Source organism: Pristis pectinata, chromosome 8 (genome assembly GCF_009764475.1).
Source record: "Pristis pectinata isolate sPriPec2 chromosome 8, sPriPec2.1.pri, whole genome shotgun sequence".
Lineage (NCBI taxonomy): Eukaryota > Metazoa > Chordata > Chondrichthyes > Rhinopristiformes > Pristidae > Pristis > Pristis pectinata.
The window spans coordinates 88,700,395-88,720,495 of NC_067412.1; the positions used below are offsets into that span (position 1 = coordinate 88,700,395).

Genomic DNA, 20,101 nt, shown 5'->3' on the forward strand with positions numbered 1-20,101 from the left:
AAGAATTTGATGAAAACCACAGATGGAGATTTGTCAGTTTTTGTGAGACTAACACAAAGATGCTGAAGTTTGCTCAGTACCTTATCAAGGCTTCATAATTCACTGCCTCTCTCCTCACACCACATCACTGGATAGTTTACATATTGCTAACAGTGAAAGTCGTTAAACTCCCCATTAGTTTTGGAGAAGAGAATGAGCCAGCTGTTTAACTTGGATGCCTCTACTTTAGAGTTAGCATTCTTCATTCCCATTGTACATCAGTTCTCTTGATTAGTGATAGGTGTATTATAATAGTCAACACCTGATTAGTTATATGGATTATGCTTAATAAAAATCTACCATCTTTATGCTTCTCATTTTTAATTGTATAATTATCCACCGCAGTAATTTAGGAAGATTTACTTTTGACGTGTAGGGATAATGCTAGAGATTTGCAGATCATTGTAAAGTGGCCAGAGATTAAGTCCTATTCAGTCTAATGTACTCATTTCATACTAGTTTCAAAGAGAATGCATTCCATTTGCTAAGCAGCCATTACCTGCTTCAGAGAGATCCCTAGCTTTGTCACCAAATGATACATCACAATGACAATCAATGCAAACTACATGTAGTAACCAGAAATATTAATCTGTTTATTTAATTAACCTGCCAAATGAGCACCTTGCTTTTGAAAGGCTCAGTGTTCAGGAGGCTTGCATTCATACAACAATCTGAATGTTGAAAATATTCCTAATGTAGCTCAAAGAGCCACAAACTGACAGAAATAGATGCTCAGCCAAAGAAGATGCGGTGACTAAAGGCTTTTGCTAAGAGGTAGACTTGTAACAGAGTCTTACAGTAGCAGGCTAGAGAGCTGGCTTGGCAGAAGCATTAATGGAGGGAATGATGAACAACAGACCAGAATATTTTGGAAGGGGAAGAATGGGAAGGGTCTCTGATGCAGCATTAATGTTGGTAATGACTAGTTATGCACTAATCAACAGTCTCTTTTCCCAATAACACCCCTTCCTTCTGTCATTTGGGTCCTAAGTACTGTAATTCTCTTCCTCTTTCTTGTTCTCCATGTTGAATGCCCTATATAAACGTGAGCTATCATTGAAATATAAAGCTTGCTTCATGAAGAAATACATTTAGATATTGAAGAGAATATGCTGTTTGATGTTTCAGTTACTTGTGGACTTTGTGCTCATTGGGGATGCCCATGCTATTGTCCTCAATAAGAACTAGTCAGCCTCTACAGAAAAGACACAGAATAAAATTCCAGATGCACTTCAGTGGGTGGCCTAAGTACCCTATATAAAAACACATTAACACTGTGCAATATTTGGTTACATTGAACTGGATAGAACTGAATTTTAGAAGCAGAGGTCAGTGTGCTTGTATCATATTCTGCACAGAGGATGATGTTTGTACTCCGTGTGCATTACAATACAACAGTTGGGTGAGAAATGCAAAGGGATATCATATCACTATTTAGTGGCAACTAGATGAGACTGTACCAGGGCAAAAAATTATTCAATTATCTGATTTTCTGTTTATAAACTGGATTACTTTGTTGAAATGACAAAATGAAGAAAGATCATGGGTGTCTTTCTTGCATGTTAGTTGCTTTGTATTAGCCAACTGCTTTCAACTGTTAATACTATAATTTCTTGAATTTAAATCTTACCTTGTTTAACTTGAATGACTGAGTCATGACCCTGGAGGTGGACAACTGCCATCTGCAAGCAATAATTATAATATTACATTTGGGGGGGAAAAAAATAAACTAAAAGTCCTGTCAGCTCAAACACAGCAACTCAGAACTGGAAATTCTTCTAACTATGATAAATGGGGAAAACACTGTAAATGGGGAAACTCTATGATGCTGGAGGAACTCAGCAGGCCAGGCAGCATCTGTGGAGAAAAGCAAACGGTCAACGTTTCAGGTCCTGACCCGAAAAGTTGACCGCCTGCTTTTCTGTACGGATGCTGCCTGGCCTGCTGAGTTCCTCCAGCATCATCGTGTTTTTCATCTAGATTCCAGCATCTGCAGTCCTTTATTTCTCACTGTAATTGGGAAGGTTAACTTCCCTTCTTGGGAAATGAAACTGTACTGCAGTCATTTCCATTTTCTAATCCAAACCCCGATGCAGTTTTCTGTTAATTTAATTCCTGTCTGACAACATATGACATTAATCTTTCCTTTTAGGTGTTAATGAGCCACTGCACATTTCCAGTATTGAATTTTCACATTTCCATCATTTTTGCATGCAGTTTCCCTCTTTGTAAAATTAAGATATTTATTTTTTTAACCCAGTGCACAAGAACCAGAAAGCTGATATAGACTGATGGAATTACACTAATTATATGTGGAATGGCCCTAAGGTTGTCCCAGCTCCATCACTTCCACCTATTTTTTCCTGTTTATTTTTGCCAAAGTCAGCAAGAGGGCAGCTAGGATATTATTGTTGTGGAACTGAAGGCAAAAATAAGGTTACGATGTAGGTGGGCGTAGATCTAATTGAATGGTGAAATGGGCTGGAGACAGCAAATAACCTACTTAAGTCTTAGGTTCTTGTAAAAAAAATACAAGAGGAGGTTCTTGTAGGAGATCATAAGATCCTGTTAATACCTATATCCTTCCATCTGTCAGCATTCCCAAGTTCCTCAGGACATTAGAGAGGGTCGATATTTGAAGCAGCAGGGAACTCCTGATATAGCAATGAAAAGTAGGTGCATCAGATTGTTGTTCCTTTTCCTTATCAGGCAGTATGTCCACTTCTGTGCCCGATAAGACAATCTATTGCTATCATTACATCATCACCCCAGACACATTTGTTCACTCTTTCCGGAGTGCCTTGCGCTAAAAGCTATTCAATCACCCCCTCCTCTGAGTCCACAGCACCATGCATCTATCAGACAGATTCTCTTACATTTCCAAGTCTTTTCATTAGGAGAACAGAGATGGGAAAAACCTGATCCATTTGGACATATTGGAAGAGAATCAGTGATTCCTTCAGTCTCAACAGGCTTAAGTCCATGCCCGCCCACAGAATCTCTGAACTTCAACTCGCATGGAATATGATTGACAGACAGGAGCTTGCCAATGATGCTTGCCATTTTGGAAGTCTACTGTAAACAGTAAGAGATTTTCACAGGATGTCTGGAATTGGTGCACTTTTAGATTTGTCTGAAAACTCCCCAACCCTTCTCACAGCCCTCTACATTTCTGGCCAAGATTATCTTCTCTCAGCAACGGTTAGGTATCCAGCATGGCATCTTTCTTGTCTGCATAACTCACACTGTCTTTACACACGGGATCATCCGGACTGCATTAATACTGTCTTCCGATGTATGTATATTACTGAATATAAAAGTTTTAATTATGCAAGACAATCTGGCTAAGTGCTGTCTGTTAACGTGGATCAGACTTGACACGTCAACGAGAGTTCAGTCAGCTGGCTACTGTTTCAGGCAGAGTATCATTTCCACTGTAACACAATCATCGCTTTGCAGAGGCTGATACCTTGTTTTTGTAATTCTTGCTGTTTGGTGGCCAATAATAGCAAAGCTTTCAGCATTTCGGGGAGTTGCATGAGGAGTGTGTTCGATTGTTTAAAGCTATGTGTAGCGCCATCAAGTAAATCTGAACTGGGCAAGGGTCTCAATGTGTCTGAGTAGAACTTCTCAAAGGATGTTCAAAAACAGCTAGTATTCTTTTTAACTATGACAAGAGATGTTATTGTGAAAGGATCAATTGTATGAATGAAGATTTGGTAGGGATTCTGCATATTGTGGAGCCTCAGAATGGGTGGTTGATCAGTAAAATATACAGAAATGCCAATGAAACACTTCAAATCCTTGTTATTAATAAAACTAACTGATGTACACAGAAGTAAAATGAATTGTTTCCTAAAGTAGCATGGGATTTCATGAACTTGTATTCCTGTTGGACCAAAGCAGTTGTGATTCACAGACAACATTTGTCAAGAAGACAATTCTGCTCTTGTTAGTGGTTCTCATTCAATTTGTGTTGTCAGCCTGGAGTTGGGTGGTATCATTCTTTCTGGATGGTGGTAGGAGTGGGGGAAGGAGACCAGGGTTCTCCCTCCCAATACCTCTTAAGTAAGCCCTAATGGAAAATTAGCTTACGTGACCTTTTGATGATGGATTTGGGAGTCATGATAACCCAGTAACTGAGCATGTAGCACCAGGCTCAAGGACAACTTCTATCCTGCTGTTATCAGACTCTTGAACGGACCTCTCATATGCTAAAAAAAAATGAACTCTTGATCTCCCAATCTACCTCGCATGGCCCTTGCACTTTATTTGTCTACCTGCACTGCACTTCCTCTGTAACTGTAACACTATATTCTGTTTTCCTTTTCACTACATCAGTGTACCTTTGGATGGCACACAAACAAAAGTTTTTCACTGTATCTCAGTACAGGTGACAATAAAAAATCCAATCATGCTATTGCATTCACCGTTTAGTCACACACTTGAAAAATATCTGATTGGATGTGGTAATGCAGAGTTGGCTATACCTGTGGACAATAACTTGGAGCAGGTTGGCGCTCACATCATAACAGAGGAGAAAATTGCAATTAGCTTAGCTTATTTTATCTTCATACATCACCTGGGGCAAGAGTCCAGTGACCTCTAACCAGGCCTCAGCTGGCTTCATTTTAACACCTGTCTGCCTGATATTATGAACAGTGGGTCACAAACATGCAGGTGACAGCAGCATGACAGACCATGCCAGTCCCCCAGTGAGCTGAGCTACTGTACCATCTGTTCAATGTCAACTGGACCTGGTGATACGACATCATTTGAGATACTAACAGATATATTTTGACTGGGCTTTAATGGCATAGAAAGCAAAGCACTGTGAATAAAATATTAAGAACAATTGCTTTATATTAATCAAATCTTTTGTTAAATGGGCAATAGTATTTCTGAAGCCTAACTGCGGAATATAAGAGGAGTGGACTGCCATCACCTTTTCCTTTCTGAAATTAGCTTAGGCTGTCTTAATCCAGATCCTAAAAGCCAGAGCAGTAGCAGCAACCACTTCCATTCATATAGCACCTCAAAGTATAAAAAAGATTCTAAAGTTCTTCATAGAAAGTCATGTGTAATATTTGGGCAGATGATCATAAGCTCGGTGAGAGAATGGCTTTAAGGTGTGGCTTAAAGGAGAAAAGGAAAAAGAGACTGAGAGGTTTTTTGGGGGGCTTCTAGAGTTTAATAGCTGAAAACAGCCATTAGTGGTGGAGATATTAAATTTGAGGATTACAAGAGGTTAAGATTGAAGTGTAGATAAATTGGAATTTAGTATGAAAGCATGATGACATAGAGATTTGTAAACAAAGATGATAAGTTTAAAATGGAGGCACTGCTAAATTAGGAGCAAATATAGGTTGGTCAGCATATACAGGGATGATGGGTTGTCATGACTTGATGAAAGGCTGCTCAGCAGTACAGAGTTTTAGATGAGAAATTAAACCAGGAAAGTTAGACCTGGGCAGGACATTCACAGTGAATGGCAGGGCCCTGGGGATTGTTGTTGAACAGAGAGAGAGGGGGGTACAAGTACATATTTCCCTGAAAGTGGCAACACATGAAGACAGGATGATTAAGAAGATGTATGGCATGCTTGCCTTCATCGGCCGAGGCACTGAGTACAAGAATTGGGACATCATGTTACAGTTGTACAAAAGGTTGATAAGGCCGCACTTGGAGTATTCTGTGCAGTTCAGGTTGCCATTGTACAGGAAAGATGCGACTGAGAGGCTGCAGGAAAGATTCATAAGGATGTGGCCTGGATTAGAGGGCTTGAGTTATAAGGAAACATTAGATGGGCTGGGAGCAAAGGAGGCTGAGGGGTGACAAGATAGAGAGAGAGAAAATTATGAGAGGCATAGATAGGGTAGATAGCCAGAATCTGCTTCCTAAGGTAGGGGTGTCTAAAACTAGAGGGCACAAGTTTAATGTGAAAGGGTGGAAGTTTAAAGGGGGTCTGAGGGGTAAGTTCTTAAACACAAGGAGTAGTATGTTTCTGGAATGAGCTGCTAGAGGAGGTGGAACAGGCAGGAACAATAATAACATTTAAGAGGCATCTGGATAGATACTTGAATGAGCAGGGCATAGAAGGATATGGAATTAACGCAAGCAAGTGGGATTAGTTATAGATAGACATGATGGTTGGCATAGATGTGGGTGGAAGGGCCTGTTTCTGTTCTGTACAACTCTATGACCTTCAGTTTAAAGAGTGTGGAAAGAAGGAGTTCACCAAGAGTGCAATGAAATCATCAGGTCTGGCTGGGGTCAGGGGGAGATGTGGATGGGGAAGCTAGAAAACATCAGAAACTTGCTCTAAAGGGGTTTGGGAAAGAGGTTGAGAGAGCAGACTGGATGATCATACATACTCAGTGTCAAAGAAGTGTATAAGCTCCTTATTGGAGCATAAAAGGCAACCTCACTAGAGCCACACTGGGTATCCAGAATGGAAATATAAGCTGCCTACCAGCCCTGGGACTGACTACCCTGGAGGAAAACCTAAAGACCATCCCTGGACATAAGTCAAACTTACAACCCCAAAGTAAACCATTCAGCCAAATGGAAACAGGTAGTTCTAAGATCATTTGTCCAACTTTTTCCCTTTGATTTCAACCATCCATCCAATAACCTGATGCTTTACCCCTGTTTCCTCATTTTATATCCTTTTAACCAGTAGAAACATATTGCTTCAGCTGGCCTTGGCTCATACTTCCATAATTTCAGACATGAAAAACCCATGATCTACACCAATTAGAGGGACAAAGGCAGCAGCCAAGAGGTAATGGAGACACAAGAGACTGCAGATGCTGGAATCTGGAGCAAAAGGTAATGTCACTGCAGCTTCCCTCCAAAGTACAGGCTGCCCTGGTCTGGAAATGCATTGCCTGGTAACATCCTTCATTTGTTGCTGAGACAAAATCACCACCTCCAGCGGTCCAAGAGGGTGATCCTCCCCATGTGCTCAGGGCTCTCTATAAACTGGTAGTAAATGCCTCCCTTGTCAGTGATTTTTTTTTCCACATCCCCATGGGTTAATCAACAAAAAAGTTCAATGAAATACATGACAACTGTGTGCTAACACTGTACACTTACTGATGTCTGACCGTCAGCAGCTTTGTCTGAAGTACCTGAAAAATAAAATTATATGGTAATAAATGAAAATATTTCCTTTTTCTTTTCAGAATCATTACATACAGGATTAACCATAGTTTGTTTCCAACATGTTTAAGTATACACATTATTTCAGAAAGTAGATTTCAACCCTGTTCACCCAGCTGTTTAAATTCCAGAGGCTTAGCTGGCAATATTACATTCATGTTGTGCCATTTCGGATATCTGGACAGGCCTATTTAAATATGTAAATTAACTTTTGATGATACCATTGACCCCTTGTCACAATTTTTAGCCCAGACTGAGCAGAGACAGGGCTGTGGGCTTTCACCAGGTGGTGAGATAAAGAGCCTTTGGAAGAAGTTTGTATATATAAAAAAAAGTTATTCAAAATGAATTTCTTTTATTAACTTCAAGAGAACAAGAGGAGCATGAGGCACTCCTCTGTGTTCTTTATGCAACACCCTTCTGTACCATAAATCACCCCTGGAGTATTAAGAGGGAGACAAGGGTCACCTAATTTTCTCCTTTGGAACACCACCAACAAGAAATGCCCCATTAAACAGCACACCATCCTGGCTATAAACAGATCACTGTCCATTCATTGCTGTGCGGTCTAAATCCTGAAATTCCCTACCCAACACCATTGCAAGAAGGACCATACCAGATCCATTTGATGGCCCACACCATTTTCTCAAGGGCAATGAGGAAAGAGTGACAATTGCTGATCTTGTCAGTGATGCCCACACCCCATGAGTTTCAAAAGAAGAATTTATTTTCACTCTTATTGCTGTAACCATTTGTTAAATGACACAAAGCTTTCTTCACACCACTGCAATATGCAGAAGTTCTTTCCATGTTTGGGAGAATTATTTATTTAAACCATGAGAAGTTGTTCATGTAACATAAAGTTTATTTGCTGTGAAATGCATTAGATTCACCATTCTCTCAGTTTGACGTTGAGCAAATCAAGTTGCCAGTGTCCAGCAGTTCCAATGGTAAGGCACTCCCAGCTACATCAGCCCTAGAATTAAGCAGAGCTGCTGGGAGGTTCTGAGTGACAGCTGCGGGTGTATCACTCTCCCAGACTCTCATGTGGAGTCCAGTCGTGCTTGGATGTCCTCCCATTACCTGATATAAGATCATCACCATATTTATGAACTAGAAAGAAAGACATTTCAGCCCATCGAGTCCATGCTGGCTCACAGACCAATCCTATTCCCCCACTAATTTTCCCTGTAATCCATTCTCCCCACATTCCCATCAACCTTCCCCAGATTCTACCTTAACAATTACGCTAGGAGGTTGGTGGAATTTACAGGGATCAAATAACCAACCAACCTGATGTCCTTGGGATGAGGAAGAGACCAGAGCACCCGGAAGAAACCCCTGCAGTCACAGGGAAAATGTGCAAATTCCACACAGACAGCATGGGAGGTCAGGATTGAACCTGGGTCACTGGCAGCTGTACTGGCTGTACCTACCATTGATGTTCATTTCATAACACTTTGATAGGTGTGAATGAAAGTATTCTGGAGTGGAAAAAGAGAAATACCCCTGCCAACTTTAAATGAAAAAAGGGTGCCAACGGAATAACAATATTTGTCGCCAGCTGTTGTGGCTTTAAGAAAGTGAGCCACTTTTAGATCCTAAAAGGTTTTTGCTCATTAATCCTGGGCAATGGTTTTGCCAGGCATTCCAGCTGGCTTCTGAATCTGAGAAAAACAATGGAAGGTCAAGTTTAGTTTTTTGGTTTAGAAATAGTACAGTGGCGTCTGCTTTGTCCTGGCACCCTGGTAGAGAAGCTGTAGTACAGACGTTGCACAATCTGTCTGCTCTTTGCCACCACTGTAGAGGAAGTGAAGTTGGTTGCTGGCTGCAGCTTGGAGGTGGGGTACAGACAGAAATGAAGAGAGGGGATCGGTTCAGGCTTGGTTGGAGAGAGGACTGAGCTGGAGCAGAGAGAGGATTAGGCCAGGGCTGGGGATTAGACAGGGAGGCAGATGAAGCTGGGGTCAGATAGAAAGGTGGGAAGGGAAACAGGGTCTGGTGGAAAGTTAATCAAAATCTCTAATGACACCAGAATTAAGAGTTGAAGCATGGAAGTCCTCAATAAAGAGCACAGAGGAGGCTGTATCAAACAAAGTCCCAAGGTCTACAATATAAAAGCTAATTACTGTGGATGCTGTAAATCTGAAATAAAAATAGAAATGCTTGGCATGTGAGATAGCACTGTGGAGAGACAAAGATACCATTCACGAACTTCCGTCAGTTTTGGGAAATGTGAGACGTAAACAAGTTTGAAGGTGCAAAGAGAAGGGGAGAGAGAGTTTCCAAATGATAAGGACATCAATCCGAAAAGATAAATCTGTTTCTCTCCCCACAGTTGCTGACTGACCTGCTGAGTATTTCCAGGACTTTCTGTTGTTATTCCAAGACCTAAGTTGATTTAACTAATCTTGGATGGGGAAATACAGGTCCCACATTTAATTCCAATGTCAGTAACTAGGGCAAGGAAGAGAAATAATCAGCCAATTTTGAACAGTAAAGCTTCTAGATGACAAGAGAGGAGAGGATATGATGGTATTTCTACAAAGCTGAAAAGATCTGCCTATTTGCATTCACACACCCCAAGAAAGCTTCAGCAGAGGTTGTGAATGCAGTCCACTGAAGTTCCTAAGCCAACATTTCCTTTTGTTTGCTTAAGTTTCTACCATGCAAGCTCAATGGTTTATCCTAAACAGTTTGGGACTCAAGAGAACCATCATTCTGCAGCATGTCAGCACAACAGTGCACTATATTTTACTCAAACTATTAACAAGACATTTTTGCTTTATTCACCAATTTGTTGAAAAGTCCAGCAAGTTCCCAATGTCAGCTGAACCATCTGTAACTTCACTGTGCCAACAGAGTGAAAATCAGGAGTGGTTTAACTCAAGTAATTTCTTTTTACTTCAGCCAAAGCCTTCCTAATTCATATATGGCTCAATTTTTGAAGAGTTCTTATTGCTTTGGAGCAAGCTAAATGATGACAAATTGCCATTTCTCTACTTCAAAACAGATTGTATAAATCATATTACAAGTATTTCAGATCAAACATTTCAAGACTGTCAGCTAATTAAGGTTGAATATATCCCAAAAAAATTAACAAGAAACAAAGCTCGAGGTAAGGTTGGTTGAGGGAGCCCATCTTGCTTCATAAATCTTCATTGTTAAGAAAAATGGTTACTTATCACCTGTCTAATTCTTGTTATATCATGCTTCTTGGACATTAACCTCATTCCTTGGGATGTGCAGAGCACACACGGTTCTTGTCATCTATCTTTAGTTATGAAGTAACTGAAGGGAAATGCAATGCATATGATATATGGCATAATATTTTTCTCCCCAGATACAGGTAAGGGAAGGACCAGCTAAGGTCTTTGAGGGGAATTGTAACATTCCCACTACAATCACTCCTGATGGATCTCTAGGTCATCTCATCAATGCTCACTTACCGAGTGGTCCTGGTGGTCCAGGAGGTCCTGGTTGGCCAGGTGGACCTGGTGGTCCAGGTGCTGACAACACTGCTGTTCCTGGTATTCCAGGGATTCCTGGGATTCCCGGGGGGCCCTGAGGTCCTGGGGGGCCCGGAGGACCTGGGGGCCCTTGTGGGCCAGGTGGACCCGTTTTCTTGCCTGCAATATAATTAAGCAGAGCTTTACAATAAATACCAAGCACAGGGAAGGGTTTGGAGACTGGTCGGCACTAGCAATGTGGTGTCAGAGTCACTTAATTGAACTTGGAAAGCATGAGCGGGAGCGAGATTCTCTGATAAACAATGCTGCATTGACAAGAGGTTCATTTTTATGGTAAATGTTTCAAATCAGAGTGAAGCGTCTTACAGGACATTTGGCAATGGTACCGAGAAGTTGTTGAAGTTGCACAAATACAAGATAAGGATTCCTTGGCCGTTTTTGTTGTTTTGTCAAGCTGTTGGAAGACAGTGCCAAGTTTAAATTGTTGTGGCCCCGAGCCAGATGTGTCATTAATCCTCAATTGAAATGAGACCAATGTTACACACTACATTCCACACCTATACCTCCCAAGAGTAGATACTATTTACGAAATTCAAGAGAGGAGAGAGGTCCAAATGTTTTTCTGACCCAAGTTTTTTTTACCAACTTTAGAAAAATAAAAATAGAGGTATCAAAAAATAGGAGCACTTGGGAAACATTTGCAATTTGCTACTACAATTGGTCATGGCAGCAAAATAACTCAAGGGAAAAGGGATGGGTAAAAATAATATTTTTTTTCTTAAATAATCATATCCAAAACTGATATTTCCTTCTGAAGTCTAGTTGACTCTCTTGCTCTCTCTTTCTCTGAAAACAATTGTTTTAAAGCTTGCTTCCTCAACCAAGTGTTGAGTCACCTGATGTCCTCTCTGCTCATAGCCCCTCCCCCTCTCCATCTCACCCTGTTAAGCATCTGGGGATACATTTTTGTATAATGTAACACTATACGGTGTAATTTTTACAGGAGTCAGGAGCCAGAGTGAGAATGCGAACCTTCAAAAAAGCAAGTCTCATTGCTTGGCTAATTGGAGGGCACTTTAAGCAATAAAAGGAAGGTAAGGTTCAGTGGACTGCCCACTGTAAGAGTGGGCCAGTGTAAGAGTAGGGAGTTGAGGCTTTGGCTTGAGAGGCTTCGGCGAGAGGAGGCTGAGAAGAGAGACTGGTAAGATTTGGGTAAGTTTTGCTTTTCAACTTTGCTGTTAGAGTGAGTGCAGTGAGGAAGTCAGTCTGGGTAGTTGTGTGTTGCTCCTGTAGGATGAGGGATATCAGGGAGACTCCCAGTGTCCCTGAGGACTACACCTAGAACATAGAACAATACAGCACAATACAGGCCCTTCGGGCCACCATGTTGTGCCGACCCTTAAACCACTGCTAAGACTATCTAACCTCTTCCTCTCATATATCCCTCTATCTTAAATTCCTCCATATGCTTATCTAACAATCTCTTGAACTTGCCTAATGTATCAGCCTCCACCACCACTCCTGGCAGCGCATTCCATGCACCAACCACTCTCTGGGTGAAAAATCTCCCACTGACCTCTCCCTTGAACTTCCCACCCATTACCTTAAAGCCATGCCCTCTTGTATTGAGCATTGGTGCCCTGGGAAAGAGGTGCTGGCTGTCCACTCCATCTATTCCTCTTAATATTTTGTATACCTCTATCATGTCTCCCCTCATCCTCCCTTCTCTCCAAAGAGTAAAGCCCTAGCTCCCTTAGTCTCTCCTCATAATCATACTCTCTAATCCAGGCAGCATCCTGGTAAATCTCCTCTGCACCCTTTCCAATGCCTCCACATCCTTCCTATAATGAGTCAACCAGAACTGGACACAGTACTCTAAGTGTGGTCTAACCAGAGTTTTATAAAGCTGCATCATTACCTTGCGGCTCTTAAACCCAATCCCATGATTTATGAAAGCTAGCATCCCATAAGCCTTCTTAACTACCCTATCCACTTGTATGGCAACCTTCAGTGATCTGTGGATATGAACCCTCAGATCCCTCTGCTCCTCTACACTCCCCAGAATCCTGCCATTTACCTTGTATTCTGCCTTGGAGTTTGTCCTTCCAAAGTGTACCACCTCACACTTCTCTGGATTGAACTCCATCTGCCACTTGTCAGTCCAGCTCTGCATCCTATCAATATCCCTCTGTAAGCTTTGACAGCCCTCCACACTATCCATAGCACCACCAATCTTTGTGTCATCTGCAAACTTGCTATCCCAGCCTTCCACCCCCTCATCTAACTCATTAATAAATATCACAAAAAGTAGAGGTTCCAGAACCGAACCCTGTGGGACACCACTAGTCACAGCCCTCCAATCTGAATGCAGTCCCTCCACCACAACCCTCTGCTTTCCATAGGCAAGCCAATTCTGAATCCACATGGCCAAGCCTCCCTGGATCCTTTGGCCCCTGAGAAGCCTACCATGCGGAACCTTGTCAAATGCCTTACTAAAATCCATGTAGACCACATCCACTGCACTACCCTCATCAATCTTCCTGGTCACCTCCTTAAAGAACCCTATCAGGCTAGTGAGGTAAGATCTTCCCTTCACAAAACCATGCTGGCTGTCCCTAATCAGTCCCTGATTCTCTAAATGCTCATAGATCCTATCTCTTAGAATCCTTTCCAACAGCTTACCCACCACAGACGTAAGGCTCACTGGTCTGTAATTCCCTGGACTATCCCTACTACCTTTTTCGAACAAGGGGACAATATTCGCCACCCTCCAATCCTCCAGTATCATCCCCCTGGACAACAAGGACTCAAAGATCCTAGCCAACGGTTCAGCAATCTCCTCCCTCGCCACACGAAGCAGCCTGGGGAATATTTCGTCAGGCCCCGGGGATTTATCTGTTCTAATATTTTCTAACAGCTCCAACACATCGTCTCTCTTGATATCTACATACTCTAGAACATTAACCTTACCAACACTGTCCTCAGCGTCATCTAGGCCCCTCTCCTTGGTGAATACTGAAGAGAAGTATTCATTGAGAACCTCACCCACTTCCACAGCTTCCAGGCACACCTTCCCACCTTTGTCTTTAATCGGACCTACCTTTACTCTCATCATCCTTCTGCCCTTCACATACGAGTAAAAAGCCTTGGGATTCTCCTTAACCCTACTCACCAAAGCCTTTTCATGTCCCCTTCTTGCTCTCCTCAGCCCCTTCTTAAGTTCCCTCCTTGCTACTCTATATTCCTCATGAGCCCTGTCTGACCCTTGCTGTTTACACCTTATGTATACTGCTGTCTTTTTCCTAACAAGTTGTTCCACCTCCCTTGTCACCCACGGTTCCTTCACCCTGCCATTCCTTCTCTGCCTCACCGGGACAAATTTATCCCTAACATCCTGCAAGAGATCCCTGAACATCGAACACATCTCTATAGTACATTTCTCCTTAAAAATGTCACCTCAATTTACACTCCCTAGTTCTCGCCTTATAGCCCCATAATTTGTCTTTCCCTAATTAAATATCTTCCCGTCCTCTTTGCTGCTATCGCTGTCCATGACAATTCTAAAGGTTATGGAGCAGTGGTCACTGTCCCCCAAAATGCTCACCCACTGAGTGATCTGTCACCTGACCCGGTTCATTACCTAAAACTAGATCTAATATGGCATTCCCTCTAGTCGGCCTGTCAACATACTGTGACAGGAATCCGTCCTGTACACACTTAACAAACTCCGCCCCATCTACACCTTTGGCACTAAGCAGGTGCGAATCAATATCTGGGAAGTTGAAGTCTCCCACTATAATAACCCTGTTATTTTCGCATCTTTTCAAAATCTGCCTCCCAATCTGCTCCTCAGTATCCCAACTGCTACCAGGGGGCCTATAGAATACTCCCAGTAGAGTAACTGCCACTTTCTTGTTCCTAACTTCCACCCATATTGACTCTAGAGAGGATCCTTCTACATTATCCACCCTTTCTGCCGCTGTAATAGTGTCCCTGACCAGTATCACCACCCCTCCTCCTCTTCTTCCCCCACCCCCCCCATCCCTTTTAAAACACTGAAAACCAGGAATATTCAATATCCATTCCTGCCCTGATGTCAGCCATGTCTCTGTGATAGCCACAATATCGTAGTCCTGCGGGAAGTGCGCCCAGCACCAGCTCCTCACTGACCACCTTAAAGAACTGAAGCTGAAGGCCTTATATATAATACTCTCAGCATCCCGTACAGAGGACCATACAGGATGCTGAGAGTATTATAGATCAGAGTTTCAGTGAAGTGGTCACTCCTAAGGTGCAGGAGACAGAGGGTGACCGTGACGAGAAGCAAGGGGAACAGGGAGATGGTGCAGGATTCCCTTGTGGCCATTCCCCTCAGCAATAAATACACCCCTTTGGATACTGCCGGGTGGGGGGTAGTTGGTCTGGTTGTGACCTTTCTGGGCAAAGTAGCAGCAGTCATGTTGGTAGCACTGAGACCGGGTCTGAGGGTCAGTGGGTAAGGGAGGAGTCAGGCAGTGCAATAGTGATAGTTGATAGGTGATAGTTAAGGGGGCAGATAGGAGACTCTGTGGCTGCAAAAGAGACACCAGGATGGTGTGTTGCCTCCTGGGTGCCAGGGTCAGAGATGTCTTGGGGACGGCTGTGGAACATTCTCAAGGAGGAGGGTGTGCAGTCAGAAGTTGTGGTGCACGCTGGTACCAACAACACAGGTAGAAAGAGAGATGAGGGCCTGTGCAGTGAATATAGGGAGTTAGTAAAGAAATTAAAGAGCAGAACCTCAAGGGTAGTAATCACGGAATTACTCCTAGTGCCATGTGCTAATGAGGGTAGGATGAGAAAGTCAGAGCAGATGAATGTGTGGCTGAGGAGGGTTTCAATGCTTTAGAAGAGATGGGGGGAAGGTAAAAGGGGGGAGGGGTTGCATTACTAGTTAGGGACAATATCACAGCTGCACTCAGAGGGAAGAAATGGAGGGCTCATTGACTGAATCTAAATGAGTGACATTCAAAAATCACCCTGATGGCTTTATACTAAAGACCCCCAAATAGCCATAGGGACACTGAGGAGCAGATATGCAAGCAAATTATGGAAAGGAGTAAAAACAACAGGGTTATTCATTGTAGGTGACTTCAACTTCCTCATCATAGACCGGGAACTCCTTAGTGCAAAAGGTTTAGATGGGGCAAAATTTGTTAGGTGTGTCCAAGAGGGATTCTTCGAGCATTATGTGGATAGTCCGACCAAGGGGAGGCTAGCCATCTAGATAAGTACATAGATAGGAGAGGTTTAGAGGGCTATCGGCCAAACGTGGGCAGATGGGACTAACTCCTTGGGCTAGTCGGCATGGGTGAGTTGGGCCAAAGGGCTTGTTTCCTTGTTGTATGATTCTATATTGTAACGCTGCTTCACTGTATTCTGCATTCTCTTATTGTTTTCCTTTTGTACTACCTTGATGTACTTGTGTTTGGAATGATCTGTATATATGGCATCCAAACAAAGCTTTTCACTGTATCTCGGTGCATGTGACAATAACAACCAAATAACGATAATCCAATAATAAACTAATAATAATGGATACTGTATAACTTTAATCTGATATTTTAATACTTGCAAGCAGACTGTGCAAGGGCTGAGGAAATAATGTCAACTCTCCCTACAGATACTGTCTGACCTGCTGAGTCTTTCCAGTAATTTTTTTGTTCTTAATTCAGAATTCGGGCATCTAGAGTATTTTGCTTGTGTCCCAGACTCAACGCTAAGGTGGTGCAGAATTAACAGACTGGAGAATTAACAACAGCATAGGCACCATAAAAGATCTTGGGCTGGAGTAGTCTGGGATAAAAGGTATTGGAGCATTGGATTTCTCATTCACAACCCTGACTAGAAATAGCGCGCAAGACTGTCGAACCAGGAGGTAAATAAGGCTGGGTTCAAGAGGAACCAGGATCATACATTCTCTTTTACTCTCACTGCCTTGGCCTGCACACAAAGAATCCATTGTCCCATGCCACAACGTGAGTCAGTACCCTCGGGAGTTGGCAGATAAGATTTGTGCAAAACTATTCATAAGTGGATTCAAAAACTGTGGGAGCTTAATAATTGTATTATTTGTTCTAATTGCAAATAGGAGTGGATGTATTCCCAGCTCACAAAACATCACTGGAAACCTGCAGCACTGAGAAATAATATCATTATCAATGGTGAGGGACTCTGGTATATGTTTTGATGTATTATTATTATTAGTGTACAAAGAAAGCAAATTTAGGCAATTTTGCAAAGATGTATAGACAAATTATCAGAGAAATATATTCTGCATTCTCTCAAATTATGTTAGAAATTTATCCTGACGGCTATCCCAAACCTTTTACCTATGGCCAAAGTCCAGTAAAGTCTGCTTTAATCTACACCATCTTTTTTTCTTTTATAATCGGTATCATTTCAACAAAGAAAAGCCTCAAAATCTGCATAACTTTTTATGTATTTTTACTCTCAATTGCCACCTGGTAAACTTGCAAGATGTGCTCTGTCTGCTGACCATAACTCAGGACATATGGAGGTCTTAAGATTTTAAGCTGTGATAAAGTGATATGAAACATCCTCCCTGCCTATAAACAGCTCTTGGAAAGAATTACTGAACTAACCCCACCCACATCCTCCCCCTCCCCCCCCCCCCCCCCCCCCCCGATTATGCTTCAAATATTATCCCTTCAAGTAATTATCCGATTCCACTTTGGAAGTTATTACTGAATCTGTATTCCCCATCTGTTCAGACAGTTAACAATTCGCTCCATAAAAAAAAGCCTCGTGACTTACAGTTCTTTAGATATACAGTATGCCTTAAATCTCTGGTTACTGACCACTCCACCATTGTAAATTGTTTCTGACTTATTCTTCTCAAAGCCTTTTATGGGTTTGAATATCTTTGGTAGGTTGTTCCTGAACCTTCTCTGCTTGAACAGCATACTTCTAGAAACCAAATTTTGTGTTTCAGGAGGCTGCTGAACTCTGCACCATCCTCCATAGCACAATCAAACTTCTCAGCACAGTTTAACTGATGCACTTATCGCTTTTACAGGATGGGTGCAACGAAGGTGGGCGTGAGCAGAAAGCGTAGCTTGAATTATGATGATTCCTTTGACAATGATAACAATTTCCATTTCCACATTGTAATCCAAGGTAAACAGAAGGGGAGTATAGATTTAAGTTTCAAAGTTCCAAACTCTGTGCCAAATTTGCCATAACCATTTTAATCTTACCTTTCCCTTTGCCTTTGCTTTTACCTAGAAAAGAAAACAAATCCAAATCAGAATGAAAGGTTTTGATTAACAGACGTCTTTTATTTGCAGTCCCAATGGTGCCACACTTAGCTATTTGATACTTGGAGAAAATGAATTTAGGTTCTTCCTTAATTTATATAAAACCTCATTTGCTGTCATGATGTCCTAAATGTTTTGCAGGCAGTGAACAGATTTTATCTGCATGTTGCAAAGAATCTCAAACGGCACATGAAAGGCTGACTAGATGGTTCATTTTCCCTCTGGGTGATTGCAAGTCAAAGCTGTTAAAGTAGTCAGTGTTACTAAAGGAGCCAAGCAAAATCCAAGACTTCATTCCAGTATTTTACTGAGGAACTGGTGAAAGCAGGCAGCTTCTGTCCTCATTTTACTCCTGATTTGTTGAGCCCAGGGACCACCCATTTGCTACTGTTGTTCCTTTCCCCTCCCCATCTGGTCTGCCTGTCACCCACACACTCCATCAACTTGGTCCCCTGTCCCACCACTCCCCCCCCCCCCCCCCCCCCCCACCCCCCCCCCCCCCCCCCCCACTGTTCACCTTTTGCTTAGCGTCCCTCCCTTATCTGGTTCCACTCACCACCTTTCTTTCTTATCAGATTCCATAATCTGCAACCCTTTCTTGTTTTTACTATCACCTCCCAGCCTCTGTCACACTCTTCAGCTCTGTCACACTCTCCAGCTCTCCCACACCACCACCACCACCCCCCCTCCCTCCACCCAGCTCCATCTGTCCATCAACCCTTCCTCACCTGGATCCAGCTATGGCTTGCCAGCTCCTGCCCTCACTTCTCCTCCTTCACCTCTTTACCCTGGCTATCTTCCCTTTACACTCTTAGTCCCGATGCAGGGTCTCGACCTGAAACATTGATTACCCCTTTTCCTCCATGGGACCTGCTCAGTTTCTCCAAATGCAATGTTTATTTCAAGTAAATCTGAATCAATGAATTAATCTGGAGTCTCTTGTGTCTCGGCGAATAACATTTCTTGAAATGTCTTAAGAGAGACAGAAAAAGGGCTTCAAGGCAGAAACCAAACTTCATATTTCATATCATGTAGAGAGTCTAAAAAGTATTCAACAAGAACTTATAATATCTACTTTTAACATGCTTTACACAGTAAAGACACCTATGTTAGACTATTGTTTATTGACTACAGCTCTGCCTTCAATACAATAATCCCAAGTAAGCTTGTCACCAAACTCCGTGACCGAGGACTCAACACCTCCCTCTGTAACTGGATCCTTGACTTTCTAACAAACAGACCGCAATCAGTGAGGATAGGCAGCAATACCTCCGGCACGATTATTCTCAACACTGGTACCCCACAAGGCAAGCTCTACTCCCTATACACTCATGACTGTGCAGCCAGATGCTGCTCTAACTTCATCTACAAGTTTGCAGATGATACCACCATTGTAGGCCGTATCTCAAACAGGAGTACAGGAGGGAGATAGAGAGCTTAGTGGAATGGTGTCGTGACAACAACCTTTCCCTCAATGTCAACGAAACAAAAGAGCTGGTCATTGACTTCAGGAAAGGGGGCAGTGTACATGCATCTGTCTACATCAATGGTGCTGAGGTCGAGAGGGTTGAGAGCTTCAAGTTCCTGGGAGTGAACATCACCAACAGCCTGTCCTGGTCAAATCACGTAGATGCCACAGCCGAGAAAGCTCACCAGCGCCTCTCCTTCCTCAGGAGGCTAAAGAAATTCCATTCGTCCCCTTTGACTCTCACCAACTTTTACTGATGCACCACAGAAAGCATCCTATCTGGATGTATCACGGCTTGGTACAGCAACTGCCCTGCCCAGGACTGCAAGAAACTGCAGGGAGTTGTGGACACAGCCCAGCGCATCATGGACACCAGCCTCCCCTCCTTGGACTCTGTCTTTACCTCTCATTGTCTTGGTGAAGCAGCCGGCGTAATCAAAGACCCCACCCACCCAGGACATTCTCTCTTCTCTCCTCTTCCATCGGGTAGAAGATACAGGAGCCTGAGGGCACGTACCACCAGATTTAAGGACAGCTTCTACCCCACTGTGATAAGACTATGGAAAGGTTCCCTTATACAATGAGATGGTCTATAACCTCACAATCTACCTTGTTGTGACGTTGCACCTTATTGCACTGCACTT

General features: G+C 42.7%; 1 protein-coding gene across 5 annotated transcripts in view; it reads right to left on the minus strand.

Annotated features, from left to right (window-relative positions):
* eda (ectodysplasin A) overlaps window positions 1-20,101 on the minus strand; it is a 204,629-nt gene that overhangs the window by 20,133 nt on the left and 164,395 nt on the right. For all 5 annotated transcript variants that reach the window (XM_052021558.1, XM_052021559.1, XM_052021557.1 and 2 more), the window contains exons 3-6: window positions 17,930-17,953; window positions 10,653-10,832; window positions 7,138-7,172; window positions 1,670-1,721 (exon numbers count right to left, since the gene is read on the minus strand). In XM_052021558.1, the coding sequence (XP_051877518.1) occupies window positions 1,670-1,721; window positions 7,138-7,172; window positions 10,653-10,832; window positions 17,930-17,953 (291 nt within the window). The remainder of the gene's footprint in view (window positions 1-1,669; window positions 1,722-7,137; window positions 7,173-10,652; window positions 10,833-17,929; window positions 17,954-20,101) is intronic.